The following is a 20,941-nucleotide window of genomic DNA, read 5'->3' as shown; positions in this document are numbered from 1 at the left end:
TTGTTTGTATCTAAATCTGCAAAATATTAATGGCACATTATGCTCATGAGAATTCACCATATTTACTACAACATGTAATATGAAATGACTAATATTCAGATGTCAGCTTTTTCTAAATACTCAGAATGTGAAAATCCCTTTACCTAATTTATAAACTAGAACATGGTACTATAACCACACAGCATAACCAAACAAGCAATACCTTTAAACATCCTGTATTAGATTACCTCAGTTCTTTAGATTGCCACAATTCCTTTGCATATTTGCTTTGCAGATTATGCATATTTACCTAAAGCCTATCTAAAACTGAATAAAATGAAACATAGAATCACAGAATTGGAAGACACCCTTTAAGCTCCATGTAGCAATTAAATGAAGGCATCCCTGCTGGATGGATATCCAACCTCTGCTTGAATTGTGCAGCAGAAAGAAGTTAACAATCTTCCTAATTACATACTATGCTTATACTCAACTGTTTTTATTATGAGAATTTTTCCTTTCCTTAAATAGGAATCCATCTTCTATATTTTTGAATTTGTAAGAAAAAGTAGTGTAACTTTAGAAAAAGTTAAGGATCTTAGCGATTTGCCTAAGTCTATCCTATTAATTTCCTGAAATTGTAACAGTGTTGTTTATCTCCTGGTCGAGACCACCTATTAACTCTTTTTTTAGAGGATGCCAGGGGGATTACTGGCGACTGCCTACACAAGTCCCTGCAGTTTTCTTGGCAAGGTTTTTTGGAAGTAGTTTGCCATTGCTTACTTCCAAGGGCTGAGAAAGAGTGGCTGGCCCAGTCACCCAAACTGGCTTTGTGCCTAATGCAGGATTAGACTTACATTCTTCTTATTTCTAACCTGGTATCTTAACTTCTACACCAAACCAGCTCTCTTCTGTTATTAACTCATTATTCAAGGAAAATATTATTGGGTAAAGTTTAAAAATGCTGGATTATCAAAAGTCATTTATCAGAGATTATTTGAAGTAAATCACAGATGACAACAGCAAGACATTTCTGCATAATTAGAGAAAAACATGGATATATCCATTGTGTAAGTAAGAGTTAAATGTGACTTGGAGATGTTCCATTAATAATTAAGTATATTACAACTTCAAAATAAAAGTTTGAATGCTACCTGAAATTTGTGTTTGACCCTCCTTTGAGTGTGTAACAATTTTGTAATGTTAAAAGATTTTAAAAACTGCCACTAAATTGCACCTCTCAATCTTAAATAATCATGTGAAAATCTCAGGTGAAGAGACTAGTTATGAAGAAATTCTGGCAGATCAAGATCCTAGAAAAACAACTAGTGTCTCTCATACAAATTCATATACACACACAAAATATCAGTCAAAGAAGTCAGTACTGCTCTGGGTTTCCAAACAGCCTTTCTCTGAATTGTGACTTGTTGTGCAAGAAAAGGAATGCTATTGTAAATGACACATTATTTCTTAGGTAGAATATGACTGTAGCTGAATATAGCCAAGTAACACAAATAAAGCCAAGAACCAGATCACAACGAAGCAGGAAGCTAAAATTACTGTAAATTGTCATACCAAAATAAAATAAAATAAAATAAGGTTCAAAGAACCCCTGCGTACTCTTATTTATTCACAGAATAGCAAGCTTCCTGACAGAAAAAAAAATACAATAAAAGATAAAATACATGATTTTCAGACCTGGCTAGCTGAATAAATACTTTCTATCACTGAAAGATCCTGAGGTGCAAAATATATATTTTTTGGTAGAAATATATTGAACTTAGTGTTATATTATGATGTACTACTGGGACACATCTCATTATCTTTCACCTCAAGTTAGATACCCAATGGTGCACACACAGTTATGAAGATGAATGTGGATTGTACAGTCACTTACAAGGCTAAGTTCTTTGGATTTGGAAGAAGGAGTGCTACTTGAAGATGCTATTGAGGCTGGGCTAATTGGTGCATCTTTCTTGAGTAGACGAGCCTTGTCCAAGCCATTCTCCCTTGGAGAATGTGCTGGGCTGCCTCGTGGAGATGACGGATCCTAAAAAAAGAACTGTAATGATTATCAAGGTCTCCTATTTGGTCCAGTGAATAACATATGGCTCCTTTGTGACTGCATCCCGTAGTGAAGTTCATGAATGGTATAATATATTCCCTTGCTTGCATAAATCATTATTCACAAAGACAACATGTTTCCATATCAAGATATGGATTAATGATACCTTTTTATCACAGCAAAGCAAAGCTATTTTTATTTTTTAATTTATTATATTGATTCACCCCCCATCTCAACACCAGGCGACTCTGGATGGCTTATAAAGTTAAAAGCAGTAGGATCTGCTGTTAAGTCTATCAGCCACCTGCAGCGTAGCACTCCCCCATTTTCTAAGCATGCTCAATGTTACCTGAGGTATACATGCAATAAATTATGTCTCCCAAAGCAAAATTGCACATACCTCATTGGATACATCAACCACCAAGTTATCATCACTTTTTTCACCATCACTATCCTGCATTGAAGAAGAAAACAGTCAAGCACCCAAAACACTTACTTGTTAAAGCTACACTTTTCATTTAAATATGAAGAGGTCTGGAAATGCAGTGCAAAATGGGTAACAATATCAGTTAGTACTTTTTAAAACTCATTTAATCCATATAGCTGTCCTTCGGCTGTAATACAACAAGCCACGGTTAATTTTTTAAATATGTGGCTAGTAAATAATTGCTTCTGGAGTTATACAGACTAGAGGATGAATCAAAATTTGGACGAGCTTATAAAAAAGGAGCTTGGGAAAACCAACCTCATCAGATTGCTCATCAGGAATGTTAAGCTTGCAATAAGTATCCCTCCCTTTCTAATTTAGCATTGTTATGTTTCTGGAAGTTTCAATCGGATGTTGCAAATGCAGCATCTGAACAGGAATCAGCCAGGGCTTATATTATAACAAAAGATTTACTTGTTTGGCAGACATTAAGGTGTTGGTATTGGCTAAACACTTTAAGAACTGATTATCTGAGAGATCACCTCTCTCACTGCTAACTTCTCTGAATGTTGATATCTGCAGAAAGACCCTTCTGGATAGAAAAAGCTTGTCTATCTGGTCTGTGGGAGAGGATTTTCTACTGCATCACTCCTAGGTTATAGAAGATTTTCTTGAAAAATGTATTTGACATTTAAAAAACATATAAAAATTAACCCCAGCATTTAGAAGATCACTAAATACACATGTATTTTACTATTCTATTAATTATGGGTTACATCTAGTATTATGTTTTTGTAATTTTGTTAAATTAACTGCTCGCTTAAACAGAAAGGCAGAATATAAATTGAACGTGTATAAAAGAAAAGCAACAGCTTTAGGAAAGTTTGCACATTTGTCAAAGAGAGTACTGGGAGACGATGCCGTTTCCATTTTGGCATGTTTTTCAACATGGAAGGCATCTGTGTTGAGGAGCAAAGCCAAGCTTTTTATATTTACTTTTTCCTGACCTTTCAGGAAAGTACAGCTGAGTAGGGTTCTTGGAGAGAAAATGCAGGATCCCCCTTTGAGCCTGTGCAGATCAGCCAAAAACTTTTTTGGGGTGAAATTGGTGCACCCTTATCAGCAGTACAAAATAACAAATAATAAGGAAAAATATGTACGTCTACATGGTTTCACTCACATAACGAGCTGCTATCTCTTTTTCTTCTGTCTTCTGTTTTTTACTTTCAGAAGAGTAATCTGTTGAGTTTCTGTGCTTCTCAGAGGCTCTAAAACTTGCTGATGGAGATACAGAAGAGCTCTGAAATGAGAGGGAAGAGAGAGGACATCCCGATGAGAGGACAAAAGCTATGCCAGCATAGCTACGTCTTTCTGAAATAAGCAGATATAAATGATTTCTCCATGAGCTGCTCCTGGATCAGCACAGCGGCAACCAAAACGCTAGCCTATCACTTCAGAATCAGGTTGCAGTTACAAAGAGAACTGTCTGGCTTTTATGGAAAGGAACAGGCTGGTGTGCTTACAGTACCTGAAAAGTAGACCTGCAACACAACATGGCTAAGTGGAACCATTTCTTGTGAACAGATCTCTGAAAGGAAACATCTCCAGGCTATCTTTTCAATAAGCTAGCAAGACTGGTTCCCCAGAGGATACAATTCCTAATAGGCACCATAACTTTCTGATGTCAATGGAAAAACTGTGCTAGTTACTTTTCAAGTAGCTACTTTTCAGTTTGTCACATGAAAGATAAAGCTGGGGTACCTCTGCCTCAGCAGATCCATGTGCTGGTGCAGGGTTGTGGGGTTTTTTTTGTGTGTGTTTCAGGCTTCAATACCAAATCTGGGAGAAAACAGTATTTCCTCTGATGTTTGAATGCTGCACAAACATTAGTGCCACAATACCATCCCACGCCCAACCCCCCCCCCCAATACTCTATAATCCCTACACACAGAGAGAAACACAACACTCACAGGCAAAAACTATTACCAAACTATATCATAATAATAGCATACTATCACTGGTATATTATATGCAAAATACAGGACAGGTATGAAGGAGATAAAGAAATAATTGGGACTTTTAATTGTTAAAAAAGGATTGCTCCTACTATGATTTGGATTCCTGGAAAACAAATAATCAGAGATTCATTGGGTTGCAAAACACCATTTCAGATCCTTCACTTAGTGGAATGGAATCAAAATTAAAGCATCCCTGACAGGTGACTATCATATCTTTTCCATGACCTTCTAGTGAAGGAGTGCACCTTTCCTCATTAAACAAATTGAGTTTCATGTTCCTTCTTCTATCATCATCAACAACAACATCACAGTTGGAAGGGACCTTGGAGGTCATCTAGTCCAACTCCCTGATCAGGCAGGAAACCCTATACCATTTCAGACAAATGGCTGTCCAGTCTCTTCTTAAAAACTTCCAGTGTTGGAGCATTCACAACTTCTGGAGGCAGGTTGTTCCACTGGTTAGTTGTTCTAACTGTCAGGAAGTTTCTACTTAGTTCTAGGTTGCTTCTCTCCTTGATTACTTTCCATCCATTGCTTCTTGTCCTGCCTTCGGGTGCTTTAGAGAATAGCTTGAGTCCCTCCTCTTTGTGGCAACCTCTGAGACATTGGGACACTGCTATCATGTCCTCTCTCGTCCTTCTCTTCATTAAACTAGACATACCCAATTCCAGCAACCATTCTTTATATGTTTTAGCCTCCAGACCCCCAATCATCTTTGTTGCTCTTCTCTGTACTCTTTCTAGAGTCTCAACATCTTTTTAATATCATGGTGACCAAAATTGGATGCAGTACTCCAAGTGTGGCCTTATCAAGGTGTTATAAAGTGGTATTAACACTTCACGTGATCTTGATTCTATCCCTCTGTTAATGCAGTCTAGCACTGTGTTGGCTTTTTTGGCAGCTGCAGCACACTGCTGGCTCATATTGAAGTGATTGTCCACTAGGACTCCAAGATCCCTCTCACAGTTGCTACTATTGAGCAAGGTACCACCTATACTATGCCTGTGCATTTGATTTTTCCTGCCTAAATGTAGAACCTTACTTTTTTCACCACCAACTTTATTGTATGAAGCTGCACTCTGTGCTTCAAAAAATAGAAAAGTATGTGATAGATATCCTCCAATGTAGAAATGCAAAACAATCTGTTTAACTCAGCCAAACTTAACTTTATAACTAATAGTGAACCTTTTATGAATAATTTAAAAGACATAATTACCATTGATTGATAGAAAAAAATATGCAGTCAATATTTTTTGCAACCTTTTGTGTACTGAGTCCTTGATTTTATTTCCTTCATGTAAGAATATCATGTCTGTTCAAATTTTGCAACAAAGATATCAAAAACTAAATACTAACAATGAATTATTTTGTACAAAGAAAACATGAGGTGCAGGCAGAAAACGTGAATCTGAATACATATATCCTATGATTCATGTTTTAGCATTAGTTCACAGAAGGGATTTCCAAATAGTCTGGTCCTATGCTGCACTAATAATATATGTATGTAAATAAAAACACCACAGATTGGACCATAAAAATAATTACATCAGAAACATACAGTTTTGGCATACCTCTTAATAAGTATGATTTATTCCATTTTCCATTCCTAGATAATTGCTTTATTTCCCATCCTTGTTATCTCTTAATATTATATAGAGAAAGTTTGACTAAAGAAGGGATTAATAAAAAGATGTTTTAAGCTTCTTTTATCTATAAGAAAAAAACATTTAGAAGCAAGGCCAGTTCCCTCTATCCTGGTGCTATTAAAATCTGTAGCTTTTTTACACATCTTTATGCAAATTGTCTTATGCATGTCTTAAAAATACCCTTGCTCCATTTATATTCATTGTACAAATGGAGAGAAGACAGATTATAATTTAAATTCAATTCACTATGACTCATCTCTCTCTTTCCCTTTGTAATTGGCTGCAATAAAGGAGAAAACTAATTACTGAATGACAATTAGAATGATGGTTTAAGAGCCAAGAGTAAACTACCACTCTGAATTCAACCCAAGTATTTATTTTCATAAATTTGAAACAACATAGATATATTTTTCTCAATCTAGTTAGCTTCACTGCTAGAAAGAGTGTTGTGATCTCTGATTGTGGTGCTTAATAAAATTATAATTTAGAACACCCTACTAGTGTGATAAAGTAGCTAATTATGATTAGCTGTTTAAAAGATGAGCTGCACACTGAGGCAATCTATGCCGCTCAGTAGCTTAACAATTTGGAACATGTATAGACAAATATGTATTTGCAAGGAGTGCTCTTGTTATGGTACCTGAAGCCTGACCTTGATATCAGAGTATATATAAGCAGAGAGAAGCAATACTGAGAAAAAGAAAATCATTTTAAAATGAGCATATTAGTTTTCTGATGAGTTCAGAAAGCCAGGCTGGCAGTGTCTAAGAGAAGACTGCATGCATTTGAATTCTGACAGAAGAAGTATGACAATTATATCATTACCATTTTTTGTTTGTTTCTGGGTCTAAGAAATGGCACATAAATAGGTGTGACTGTAGGAGAGCAGTAGATCTGGGGGGGGGAGGTGGAGTAAAAAGCATCATCAGTTTAGAGCAGGGGGTCTCCAAATTTGGCAACTTTAGACTTGTAGACTTCAACTCCCAGAATTCCTCAGCCCGCCAAGTCTTAAAGTTTCCATGTTTGGAAACCCCAGGTTTAGAATCCTTGCTTTGCCACAAGAAATCCAAGTCTAGCCCCCTTGCATTCCATTGTTATTTATCTAGCAACAATTTAGCACTGATTGTTAGTTGAGCGGATTCTTATGTATAGGCTTCAATAAATCGTTTATTCTGCAATCTACACAAATGGTTCTGACTCTTTGTGCCTGACATCTACTTGATTTGTCTTTGCAGTGGGTAGAAAGCTATATCGAGAAACTTGAGTGATACTAATTACCGACAGGAAGGAAAGCCACACAAGTTCTGGAATCATGAATTCCACTTGTCAGGCTACAATTTAGTACCAAAATGAAAATACAGTTGTTTCTAGATACACAGGAGCTAATTTTAAGCAGAGGACAAAACAATGCTAAACCAATTCTATATTTTATCAGGAGAGCCATAAGGATAGGCAATATACTGGTAGTTCTCAACTTACAACAGTTCGTTTAGCGACCATTTGAAGTTACAACCACACTGAAAAAAGTGACTTATAACCATTTTTCACACTTATGACCACTGCAGCATCTCCATGGTCACATAATCAAATTTCAGATGCTTGGCAACTGACTCATATTTATGATGCTTGCAGTCTCCCAGGGTCATATGATCTCCTTTTGCGACCTTCTGAAATCAAAGTCAATGGGAAAGCCAGATTCACTTAATAACTGTGTTACTACCTTAACAATTGCAATGATTCACTTAGCAGCTGTTGAAGAAAGGTCGTAAAATGGGGCAAAATTCACTTAACAAATGTCTCACTTAGCAATAGAAATTTTGGGCTTAATGGTGACAGTAGGTCGAGGACTACCTGTAGTGGATGATGGGTCCCAAAGTCAGATGGAATTCAACATGCTACTGAAGAAGAATTAAGGATCCTTTGGAGTATTGATGAAGCCTATGACATGCTCAAATTAACCCCTTTGCAACATCTAGTTGCAGTTGTGCCCTTTGAGAAATAAAAATCTGAAGCTGCAAAAACAGAAACAGGGCGGGAATGCTGTAAGGTAAGAAGCATGAATATGAGAAAGCCCAATACAGCGGAAGAAGAAATGAATTAATAACATTTTAGGCATCAGCAAATTGAAATGAACTGGAACTGGACACTTTCAGTTAGAAGGTTATTTTTGTGTAACAATTATCCCAGGATTTTCCTCTGACCACTGATACAGAAGTAAAAGATCTTTTAAAATTATTTAAGTTCAATCTGAAATTGACAGGATATCTAAGTGAGATGTGCTGGTTGCAGAATTGCCAAAAATTGATGTGGTAAGGAGGAAAACGTTATTGGACAGTATGGATTTAGAAACAGACACGAATTGGGTGAACAATTCATTTATTTCTGCCAATTCTATGGTTTCTTTATTTTTAACACATTCTGAGGTCACCAAAATGATACCCCCTAGACACAGCCAGCATTAGATATGTTACCCCAAAATAAATTATATTAACTGTATTATTTAGAATGAACTAAGGAGTGGTGCGATCCAGTCCAAATCTGGCATGAAAACGTATTAGGTCTAAACCTTTAACCATCACTCTATTTATATCAAAGACTTGTGCGAGGGACAAAAAGGTTATTAAAAGGGAATATTATGAATATTACCTTGTTTTCCTGGGGAAAAAAGTGAGACAGAAACTAAATATATATATATATAAACATGCAGGTCAGCAATACTGGGGTTTAATATAGTCACTTATCTCACAGAGGCTGTCTCTTTTTAGAAAGCCTACAAAATTTTGATTGTAAATGCATCTTTCTCTCTCTCTCTTTTATGAATTCCATGGAACAATGATTCATGTGTAATAAACAGAAGTTAATTAACATGAACCATATAAGGTAACGGTAAAGGTTCCCCTGCACATGCGTGCTAGTCGTTTCCAACTCTAGGGACCGGTGCTCATCTCCGTTTCAAAGCCAAAGAGCCAGCGCTTGTCCGAGGATGTCTCCGTGGTCATGTGGCCGGCATGACTAGACACCAAAGGCGCATGGAACGCTGTTACCTTCCCACCGTAGTGGTCCCTATTTTTCTACTTGCATTTTTACGTGCTTTCAAACTGCTAGGTTGGCAGAAGCTGGGACGAGTAACAGGCACTCACTCTGTTACGCGGCACTCAGGATTCGACCCGCCAAACTGCCGACCATCTGATCGACAAGCTCAGTGGCCTAACCCACTGAGCCACCATGTCCCTATGAACCGTGTGTGTATGTGTGTGTGTGTGTGTGTGTGTGTAATGTTTGTTAAGTATTTAGAATGCACTTGCTTAAGTCCCAAACACGGGATGAATCTTATTTCCTGTTTCAGCCTAGCCCAAGGCCATCTACAGCCAGTAGCCACAGCAGTGGCAGCTCATATTTGCGTAAATTTATTTTGCTTGCTAACAAAGAATAAAGGGAGACAGATATGATCATTTCAAACTTATTTGTTCTCATCAGTCAGCCATACCCTTCTGAGATTCGAACCTGGGCCGACTGCATCTTAAGCAGTTGTTTTAACCCCTAGGCCAAAGGCTCTCTCTCTCTCTCTCTCTCTCTCTTTGTTAGCTGAGAAGCAAGGAAGATATGTGTTAAATGTTTGTTAAGTATTTAGAATGCACTTGCTTAAGTTTCAAACACGGGACAAATCTTATTTCCTATTTCAGCCTAGGCCAAGGCCCGTGTTTGGGACTTAAGCAAGTGCATTCTACTGTGGCCTAGGGGTTAAAACAACTGCTTAAGATGCAGTCGGCCCAGGTTCGAATCTCAGAAGGGTATGGATGACTGATGAGAACAAATAAGTTTGAAATGATCATATCTTTCTCCCTTTATTCTTTGTTAGCAAGCCAAATGTGTGTGTGTGTGTGTGTGTGTGTACACATACACACACACCTCTATATATACATACACCCACACTCAAAAACATATAAAACTTGTTACATATATTAAAACTAATATATGTATATATATTAAAAACATTCCTCATAGTTTGCTGTTCTGATCTGAATCAAATCAGTCAAATTTGTTAAAATAGGAATATATTCATATTTCATGAGGATACCCCCAATTTGTAATTTATTTATTATACTGCCTTTACTATTTTTACAAATAATTTAAGGTGGCAAACATATCACCTGTCTCTTCCTGTTTTTCCCCAACAACAACCCTGTCAAGTGGGTGGGGCTGAGAGACAATAACTGTCCCAAAGTCACCCAGGGTATAGTAGTACTTGCACACAGTGTTACTTGCAACATATTTTTTTTACTTCATAGGCTAAGCTTAAACTGTCTGAGAAATTTCCACATTCCTTTAATTATTGCAATATGATTAATGAAATACAAGAGCTGTTTTCTGATGTTTGAAAAAACAGAAATATTCCTGTATCATAACTTGCTTTCAGTATAGTGCTGATGGGAAATGAATTAATTACTAAAGAATACAATTAGCAAAGATCATTTAGTATGTTGCTAGCAGACTTATGGTTTGAATAAAAATCCTATTTTTTCCTATTTTTATATTTCACCTTTCTTGTAAGAATATCATCTTCCTAATTTTGTTTTCAAATCAAACATGCAATTAAGTCTAGTAAAGGCAATAGGACTTTTGCAATTAGATCTGGCAAAGGCAATTGGACAAAACAATTGGTCTTGGGTCAATCTAAGAGTCAAATTACTTCCTTCATCCTTTATGGAGATTTAATTTCTTATATGAATGTTCCATGCTCATTACCCAAAAATCTTAATCAAATAAGATACACACACACACACACACACACACACACACACACACACACACACATATTTTAAAAGCACACATGAAATTACAGTGGGTTATTAGCTAATACTACAGATACCAATAGATACATTTAGAGTGTTTTTTTATCTAGTTTGATAAGACTAAGCATTCTTTAGTGTGTTTTCTTCATTATCACAGTTGCAATAACTATATCAGGATTAATGACTTATGGCTGTAAATTGCCTAGAGTTACCTCAGCAAGATGGGTGGTATAGAAGTTTAATAATAAAATAATAATAATAAAATAATAATAATAAATGACATTTCTATCCACATGGTATAGCCAACTCAGTCTCTTGCTAAGACACTTGATTTCTACGATACATTAAACATATTATAAGAGGAACCACTTCATTTAGACAGTTTTACACTGACCCAGCACAGTGAGAGTGTAATACCACCAATTAGGGTGGATGCAAATGTGATCTACAGGATGGTACTAACCGGACATAGGAATGGAGTTGATACATTGTCTGTTAACATAATATTAGATAAGCAGCACATTGATGGAAACAAGTCCCATTATGACTGTGCTCATTTTTCCTGATCATTAACAAGGTGATAGAACCTCTCTTAGAAAGTCATAAATATCTCATCAGCATGAGGGCAAGCATCCGATGTCCTGTCTGCTTGCAATAATTAGTCCTTCAGATCACTTGAACAAGCCAAAAATTATTATTACCCTTCAACCCCCAATGTCTGCTGAAGATTACTTACATTAACATGCATGGCTCCAAGGGCAATGAGGGAGGAAAGCAATACAGCTGAATAAAGAACAAGCTACAGCAACTGGCTTTTTTGCCAAGCCATGCTGTTCAACCATTTGATAAAGCATCAGGCAGTTGACCTCAGGTGGGCATAGAATAAAAACTAAGGCAATGGAATTAGTACTAGAAATAATGACTAAAGGCAGGGAGGGAGTCTTCCATGCAATAAGGCTGGGAACTCAAAACCTCTGCAAAGTGTAATCATTCCCTTGTGAAGCTTTATAGCACTGGGACAATGATGTATTTAGAGCGTAATAATTAAAACTATAATTCCCAACAAAGTCAGGATTATGAGATAATTGACCATCCTGAGGTATTAAACAAACCCTAGTAAAAGCCAAGGATGCTCAGCTCAATGGTCAATTACACTACAATTATCTGAATGGCATTATTGTGGTTATAAACCCTGCTCAAAATAGGAAACAAACTATAAAAAGTGATAAAAAATATGTGCAGCAAGAAAAATGACCTTCAAAGAAATCTATGTGGCTGATTTTGCACTTCCACAGAGGTTTTCCAGGATGAAATGCACTGCTGACAGTCTTTGTTCTACTCTGAAGTAACACCATGCAAAATCATTTGGTCTTTCAAGTGTAAATATTTAATATATATTTGAAGCCACTTGGGCATTGGTGTATATCCCTTCTCACTCATAAACAACTCACCTATGCCTGGATCCTTTTTCTTTGGCTTTCTCAGATAATTAGATTGATGTTAGCAATTCAGGGGCATGATCATTACTTTTTAATAGAAATTGTGGTTTTTAAGAGGTGGCATTTGACGTTTATATGACACTTTACTCACTAATTAACTTCACTAATTGCTGTTTAAGTGAAATTAATTAATTAACAGAGAACCAAGTCCTACATAATAAGAATATGAATCTTCCCTTCAATAAAGTTGATGAGTTTTGGAAAAAAAAATAGCTTTCTGTTCCTTTTTCTTTGCTTCTATTTAGAAAACGTAGAGCAAATTGCTAACAAAATGGTACCAGCAACAGCATTGTATAATAGGATGGGGAGGGGAACCCTCAGAAGGCCTCAAGAGGTCAGATGTGATAGCTGACATTTAGAGATTCGTATGGGGCACCTCCAAGGAATTATAGGACTTGGACTAAACTGGAAAGTAAAGAAAAAATAAAAAAAAAATCTTGCCAAGAAAACTAAATGGATTCATCTATAAAGTTACAAAGAGAATTTCCTTTTTTAAAAAAAAACACATTTATTTAATAAATTTATCTTATGTCTTGATCACCTGTACAACCCATACAGATGATTTAGTTTTCACAACTAAATAAAGAATGCCACTTTTATTGTATAACATAATTCTAACAGAACGGAATTGGGATTCTTTGGTTCTTCCTGATGCGCAGGTGAACAGAAGACCGCTTAAAGCTGCAGTTAAGGTCACTGCCAGGATGAATGTTTAATGCTAATCCTTTTACAGGCCAGTTCCCTCTACAACCATGGACTCAAAAACAGGCAAGGCCGCTGAGGTATAATTACTACAGTACTGAAAATGTGAAAGTCAATGGAGGGTAGAAAAATAATCAACCAAGCTGAAATCGCAGTGAAGGGAACCCAAGACCTCAGCAGCAAAGCTGGTGGGAAAGAGTAATTGGAACATGATCATGGGGTGAACACTAATAGAAAAAAAGGGACATGAGATAACAATAAGGATATCTACAGCAAGAAAACAAATAGGAAGAAACCCCATCCTAAAAAGAAAAAGAAAAAAGAACAGCTCTTTTCCATTTGTTAGTGATAAAGATCTTGCTACATTAGGCCAACATGGCCAGGAAACAGAAAATGGCATTGAAAGGTAGTCCTATTTTAGTGACTGCCTTGTTTGGCGACTATTCACAGCAACGATGGTGATGAAAAAGTAACTTTACCACCATTTACGACCTTCACAGGTCTGTAAAGCAAAGAAAGGCTGAAGCACAGATGTGGTTTTACTTAGTAACCATTTCGTTTAATGAAGGAGCTGTCAGTCCCAAGTGTACCTGCATGTGTCTTTGCATATGGAAAGCTTTGGCCCTGCTTCTTGCACATGATGAGCACACTGGAGCCTTCCATGAAAGGAAAGTATTTTGCAAGTATATTGTGCTTTCCTAATACACACTTCCTTTCTGGTTTCATAGATGGCAAAGTTCTGCACACGTAAGACTTTGCACAAGTTTCAGAGGAGTTGGTGTGCAGTCAGCATCCATAAAAGCTAATATATCTAGGCAACGGATACAAACAGAATTTCATAAATGAGAAAAAGCCTGTGGATCAAGATAGTGGTGGTATAAAGCTGATTCAAGGAAATAACATGTCTTCACACAAAGAAGGACCCTGTCAATCTCAAAAGGATGTCAGTGTTACCTGAACATCATGAGTTACACACACAAACTCATTCAGTATTAGTAAGAGCTCCCAAGGATGACCTGTTGGCTGCTGCAGTGAAAGGGATACATAAAGTAGGAGTAATAGAATCTCATTATATAGGATTATATACTTGACCCAAAAATATCTAAGAACAAGGATAGCATCTTCTATATCACCTGCTATCTGTCTTGACTGCACTTGGAACCTTGCAACCTAAGCCCAAATATGGAGGTCAACGGACATTTATCAGTGACCTAGAATATAACCGAGCCACAATTTGACCTTAGATTTCCAAAGGAATATCGTGTAGGTAAACCCATCCAGCACCAAAGATGGCATAATTCCAGAGTCGGACTATTTCAAAACTCAGCCCCACTCAGTCTTGCCAGGGTTCATTTGAACCTTCTTGTTCCCCATCCAAACCCTCACAGCCTCCAGGAACCAGGATAAGACAGCCAGGATAAGACAGTGCTTAATTTGCCAGGGACAAAGATGTACATTTGGGTATCATCAGTACATTGATAATACCTCACCCTACGGTGATGGATGATTTCTCCCAGTAGTCTCATGTAGATGTTAAATAAGAGGAGACAACACCGACCCACACATCTATACTACGCACTATAATAATTCATGAAAATGTAGCATTTTACCCCGATACTGATGAACAACAATGACTCATTGATTATGGGAAGAATTTCCAATGTATATTTTTTGAAACGGAGATGAGCACCGGCCCCTAGAGTCGGAAACGACTAGCACACATGTGCGGGGGAAACTTTACCTTTACCTTTATTTCAAGGCTAATAGTCCATAAGCTAAGCACAACTTCTGTTTTCACCCACTTTGGGAGTGTGATCGGTAGGAAGACCTTTGTTCCAAGATTCTAAATGGCAACAGTTGTCTTCCGAGTGAGATTCAAGGTTCTGGTAATGGTTTTTAAGTCCCTACATGGCATGGGTCTGGAGTACTTCAGGGACCACCTGCTGCCGGTGTCAACTTCCCTCCGCCCTGTGCGTTCCCACAGAGAGGGCCTCTTCAGGGTGCCTCCAGTCAGAGAATGTCGGCTGGTGGCCCCCAGGGGGAGGGCCTTCTCTGTGGGCGCTCCGGCTTTATGGAACAAGCTGCCGGTCGAGCTCCGGATGGCACCAGACCTTCGCTCCTTCCGACGCGGTCTGAAGACCTATTTATTTGAACAAGCTGGCCTGGCCTGATGGGGGATGTTAGGTTTTTTAATGGGTTTTTTTACATTGTTATTGTCTTTATATGGGCTATTATTTAATCCTTTTTAATTTTTGTATTTTCTATTTATATGTGCCCTGTTCACCGCCCTGAGTCCTTCGGGAGAAGGGCGGTATATAAATATAATAAAATAAATAAATAAATAAATAAATAAATAAATAAATAAATAAATAAAACTTATTTGATTGATCATTCAAAACTGGATTGTTGCTATGGGAAATGAAACTTCCTCTCTCTTGCTCTGGCTAAAAAGAGAACACCCAGAAATAAGCTTTTCTATATACAATAAACAGATGGCAGTCTGCCTGGAAAACACTGTATTTCAAATAACAGAACATGGATTTGGGAATTATTTGTTAATCAAATCTGAGGTTTCAAGAGAATTAAGAATAAGTATCCTTACATTAAAAGAAAAGTGATTTCTTACTTATATATATGCCAATTCTCAGTTTCACTATTATTTTTTTTAAAGAGAAGAATTCTCATCAAAACCAAGCATGGCTTGGTAATCTCCCTGCTGACGCCCACAGAAAGTGGAAGCGAACTTTTAAGTGTTTTCACTTTGTGTGTGCAAGCCATTTTGCCTCATCAAAGCATGAGTGCTATCAAATGCACTGTGGGCTTTGCTACCCACTTTCCTTATGCAAGCTTCAGTAGCTTTAAAAAAAATAGTGACCCCCCATTTAAGTTATTTGTAATGTATTAGGAATCATGATACAGTTTGAGAATCCCTTCGTTAAATTAAAGTCAAACAGATCTTATTACAGTTTAGTGCACGATATGAACTCTATAATTAGTGATATTAATTATAATTAGTGATATTTATAATTAGCGATATAGTGTATAAACAGAGGCACAGAATCAAAATCACATGTAGTATTGGTATCACTTTATAAAACCTTAGTAAGGCCACACCTGGAATACTGCATGCAGTTTTTATCACCACATTACAAAAAAAGATATTGAGACTTTGGAAAAAGTGCAAAGAAGAGCAACTAAAATGATTAAAAGCCTGGAGACTAAAACATATGAAGAACAGTTGCAGGATTTGGGGTTGGGCTAGTCTAGAGAAAATAAGAACTAGTGGGGACGTAACAGCAGTATTCAAGTATTTGAGAGGCTGCCACTTTATTTTCCAAAGTACCAGAGGGCAGGACAAGAAGCAATGGATGGAAACTAATCAAGGAGAGAAGCAACCTGGAATTAAGGAGAAACTTCCCAACAGTGAGAACAACTAACCAGTGGAACAGCTTGCCTTCAGATGTTGTGGGTGCTTCATCACTGGAGGTTTTTAAGAAGAGACTGGACAGTTACTTGTCTGAAATGGTACAGGATCTCCTGCTTGAGCAGGGGATTGGACTAGAAGACCTCCAAGGTCCCTTCCAGCCCTATTCTGATTCTGATTTTCTCCAGCATTGTAATGAATCAGTTCTAAACATTTCGAGTATATTTAGTTATAAACTTTATTAGCATTCTTTTTTAAGAGTAACTTGTATGTAAGTTAACAGAATTTGAGTTTATTCACATGCTTACTTTTAACTAGTAAATTCTCCAACTGAGTAATTATTTATTATAGCTCTACTAAGTGTGTAAATAATTGGCTCACTCTAAACAATTACACACTTATTAGATATTTTGCTTGATTTCAAAGAAAACTCCACGCTACCTTTTTTTGTGTGAAAAAGAAAACAGTTCCCTTAAGTTAGTATCTGTAGCAATTATAGAACTGTAGAAATATAATTTTATTCTAGTGAAACAATCATTTTCAAACTTTCTGCAGAGAAAAGTATAATTTATTCCAAATACAATTCTGAAGACATTAAGATAATCATGGGGTACAAACTTTTTTACACTTTGAACATTTCATGAACTTATCGAAGATTGCCCTTATAAATTGTGACAGAACTGCCTTTAGTGATGGCTTTTGGCATAGTTTTAGAAATGCTGATCTAAAGCAAAAGAAGAAAGCACATCCCATGTATTACTAATTTTAAATAAAATCTGGTAGTAGTGATAAAGATTATTAAATACATTGTCCCAATCTGGACAAACATACCTCACAACTTAATAAACTGGGTAAGAATTAGTCCTTCTGCAGCATGAGCGATCAAACCAGAAAGCTTTTGATTAGCCATACTATTTATTCTCCATTATCTAAATCAGAATCAATAGTTACTACATTTGGAACAAAGGAAAACGATGAATAATTTTCAAGCATTGTTTGCTTTATTATGACCCCCATTCCAATCACAATATCCTAAGTTCAGCCAAAATGGAAAAGAAGGAAAAGAGATTGCATCTGTAGGGAAAAAATATCTTTATGATATTCCTATCTAAACTTAACAAGCTCATAATGCCATGACACACAATGGTTCACACATGGACAATATGGCTCTTGGTGGTGTAGCTCTACAAATTAATTAAATAAATATAAATATTGGTAAAGTGTTTTCTAGTACAGGGCCTCCCTTAGATTGGGAGTCACGCCTAATATGACCTCCCTGTTTCTACTTTGATGCCTAATCCATTACTGTGGCATGTTGCAATTTTGTATTATTTTGATTAAAGTTGCTTAAATTAAATAGAGAAGAAACAAACATAAAGCATCATGGAAGTTAGAACTTTGCATATGTTTGAGAGCTTAATATGAAGAGCTAATTAAAAATGTTAGTTTCTTTATGCCTAACTCCTTTGCTTTTACTTAGTATGAGACAAAATACATTCTTAGGGAAAATGTTCAGTGATAACTCTTGTCTAATTGGAAATGTTTCAATGTCAGCACTGAGTGACCAATAAACTTTTTTACTTCACAATAGAAGAGCTGAAAAACAGGTTTTGTTGTCTACACCTCTCCAAATTTTATCAACACAGTAAGTGTCATAGCTGGATATTCACACATATAACCTTCTGTTCTATTCAAATGAGTTATCTTTAGATTCACGGAATTGTCTTTTTACGAATGCGAGAATCCATGTTTCATTTTCTTTTTGTTAATAATGAATTATAAGTAATCCCTGTAAAATGATGTTCTGGCATATATTCCTAAATTATATAATTTGTGAGGGTCAGTCCAGATGTTACAATCACTTTTAAGGAAAGGGGATATAATGTGTTAGCATTATAGCTCTAACACTGGAGCTCCTAAAATTTTCATAATGAATAGGCATTTTAAACCCAACAAAATAAAAACAAAACCATAATCTGGAAGGGGTTTTGAATACTATGTAGTCTCACATTCTTCATTTTAAATAGTTTAGAAATGAAATGGTATAAACAGAAGAAGAAAAATAAGCTTCGGTAGCAATCTAGCGCTATCATTTTAAGGAGTGCAGGCATGTTTCCAAACAAGGTACTCCAGTATACAAATATCCCAGCAGGGACAAAGATAACAATGTCTCTGAGGTAGGTTTAGATCTTTGCAAAAGTTAACATTTCATAAACATTGTCTAGGAAACCACATCCTTAGTTATCAGCCTTCAGATGTGAACTGTAGGCATCCTAGTTTGGGATGCTTCAAGAGACCTACCAGACTACAATGGACAATTTAAAGACAATTACTTTTGCAAGGCAAAACTAAATTTCATTTTTTAATTATCATGTGCTATGAATCACTGGAAGTCAGGTGGCATATAAATTTAATAAATGATGGTTTGCCACACAATTAGCCAGATGTTTGGACTGAGTTTGACATTTTTATCCCCCTATTGCAGGCATTGCGATATCATGTGACGTCGCACGACGTATCGGGACTTTTCCCCCATTGCCGGCAATAGGGTGGGCGTGGTTTTGACGTGACGCATCCAGCCCACAGGCCAGCAGTTTGGCATGCCTGCCCTATTGAGTCTGTTCCCAAGGATCTGGGATAGGCAGTTGTTCTTTGAAAGTGTTAAAGGTATTGTTTCAGGAAGTCAGCTGTTCCAAATAAAGCTGCCTTTTACAACTGACTATGGTGAATTTGACAGTGCCAATGGTGTTCAAGTGGTGCTCCTGTTATTTTTGGATTGCAGGCAAGGTGCCTATTATTATTGGCACTATCTCTGCTTTCTTTTGCCACAGTCATTCTACTTCTATCTGCAAGTCTTTGAATTTTGTGATTTACTCCAGTTCTTTCTCTTCTCTGTCTCCAGGTTCTGCCATAATGTCCATTATTCAGAATTTTTTGTCTTTCATATTAACTATTATTATGTTTGGGGCGTTACATGGTAGGTGCCTATCTATTTTAATTCTAAAGTTCCAAAGCACTTCATTTTTTCCCCATTTTTTATTGCTTTGTATATTTTGTGATCCCATTGGTTCTTGACTGTAGGCAAATGGTATTTCTCAAAAACATTCCTATGCACCATTGTTGCTACTTTGTCATGCCGTTGTTAGTAGTTAGTCTGTGTAATCTTATTGTAGCAGCTAGCTGGTGTTCCAGTTTCTTCAACTTCTTTGCATTTGCCATCTATTGTTGTCTTCCAGCAATATGATTATTTCTAATTGTTTTGATAGGGAGTTGGTTTGTTTCATGTTGATATACTTTTATTTTATTTATGGTTTTTATTTTAATATGACAGTTTTATAATGCAAGGCTCCTAGAAATACTAGATGGAATGACATGCAAATGAAGGTGAACAAATAAATAAAATAAGCAAACTTTTTCAGGCTATATCACATAAACATAAACAACTGCATTTTATTCAATAAAACCAAAGTTCAACCATGACTTAACATAATATGTTAATCTAGTTTATAAATCAACAAAGAAACACCATAGCTCATGCACAGCTGGCTCAAAAGGGAGAGTTGGAAATGACTACTACATTATAAAGTGGTTCAGTTTGCTTTGTAAACTTTAAGTTCACTTGTAACTACTATACACAGAAAAGGCTTCTAAATTTGTATCTAGTTAAAACTATCCAGCAGATCAGTTAGCTAGTACCTTTATCTAAAGGTTCACATGAATGGACCTTGAATTGTCCACTAAGGCCTCAAATATTCAAGCAGCAAAAACTTTATCCTTACATTGAAATATCATTTCCTTTCTATAAAAGGCTACTAAGCAGCTCAAACTCTACCACTATATCTATACATACATGTACACACACACACACTCCACATAAACAGGAAAGATTAGGAGGCTCAGCAGAGCCTTGGGATTAGCTGAAGTGCAAAAAATCCAGGGAAATTAAGCCTATAGGGCAGGGCTTTTCAACCTTTTCACCTATTGTACCACTTTTAGGATATGGCAACATCCAAGTACCACCAGTAGCCTAGCAAGGTGTCAAAAACTTGCTGACACCCCCCAAAAAAGGAAAAAAAAGTGATGAAGTACAGGTAGTTCTCGACTTACAACAGTTCCAGCTGATCGGTGCTTCTTCTGGGCTCAGCGCCGAGCTCTAGCTGGAGGCTGGCACTAATCCTGGTGCTTCCACTGAGCCCTGACAGCCCCAAAGAAGCACTGATCCTGGCGCTTTCGCTGACAGCCCTGCAGCTCCAGCCATCTCTCGCTCAGGCTTGTGTGGTGCTGCCACTGGTTCAGCTCATTCCCCTCCCCCGCTACCACTTTTCTAGGATGGTCGCGTACCACCTGCCAGGTGCCAATGTACCACAGGTGGTACCCGTACCACTGGT

At 37.0% G+C, this 20,941-nt stretch overlaps 1 protein-coding gene across 2 annotated transcripts in view; it reads right to left on the bottom strand.

Annotated features, from left to right (window-relative positions):
• LOC310635561 (transducin-like enhancer protein 4) overlaps positions 1-20,941 on the bottom strand; it is a 178,062-nt gene that overhangs the window by 18,068 nt on the left and 139,053 nt on the right. For both annotated transcript variants that reach the window (XM_083354624.1, XM_083354625.1), the window contains exons 9-11: positions 3,652-3,771; positions 2,445-2,498; positions 1,877-2,029 (exon numbers count right to left, since the gene is read on the bottom strand). In XM_083354624.1, the coding sequence (XP_083210750.1) occupies positions 1,877-2,029; positions 2,445-2,498; positions 3,652-3,771 (327 nt within the window). The remainder of the gene's footprint in view (positions 1-1,876; positions 2,030-2,444; positions 2,499-3,651; positions 3,772-20,941) is intronic.

The sequence above is a fragment of the Vipera ursinii genome (genome assembly GCF_947247035.1).
Source record: "Vipera ursinii genome assembly, chromosome: 2".
In the NCBI taxonomy this organism is placed as follows: Eukaryota; Metazoa; Chordata; class Lepidosauria; order Squamata; family Viperidae; genus Vipera; species Vipera ursinii.
The sequence above is the reverse complement of the archived record's forward strand: the minus strand, read 5'-3'. Positions and strand labels throughout refer to the sequence as shown.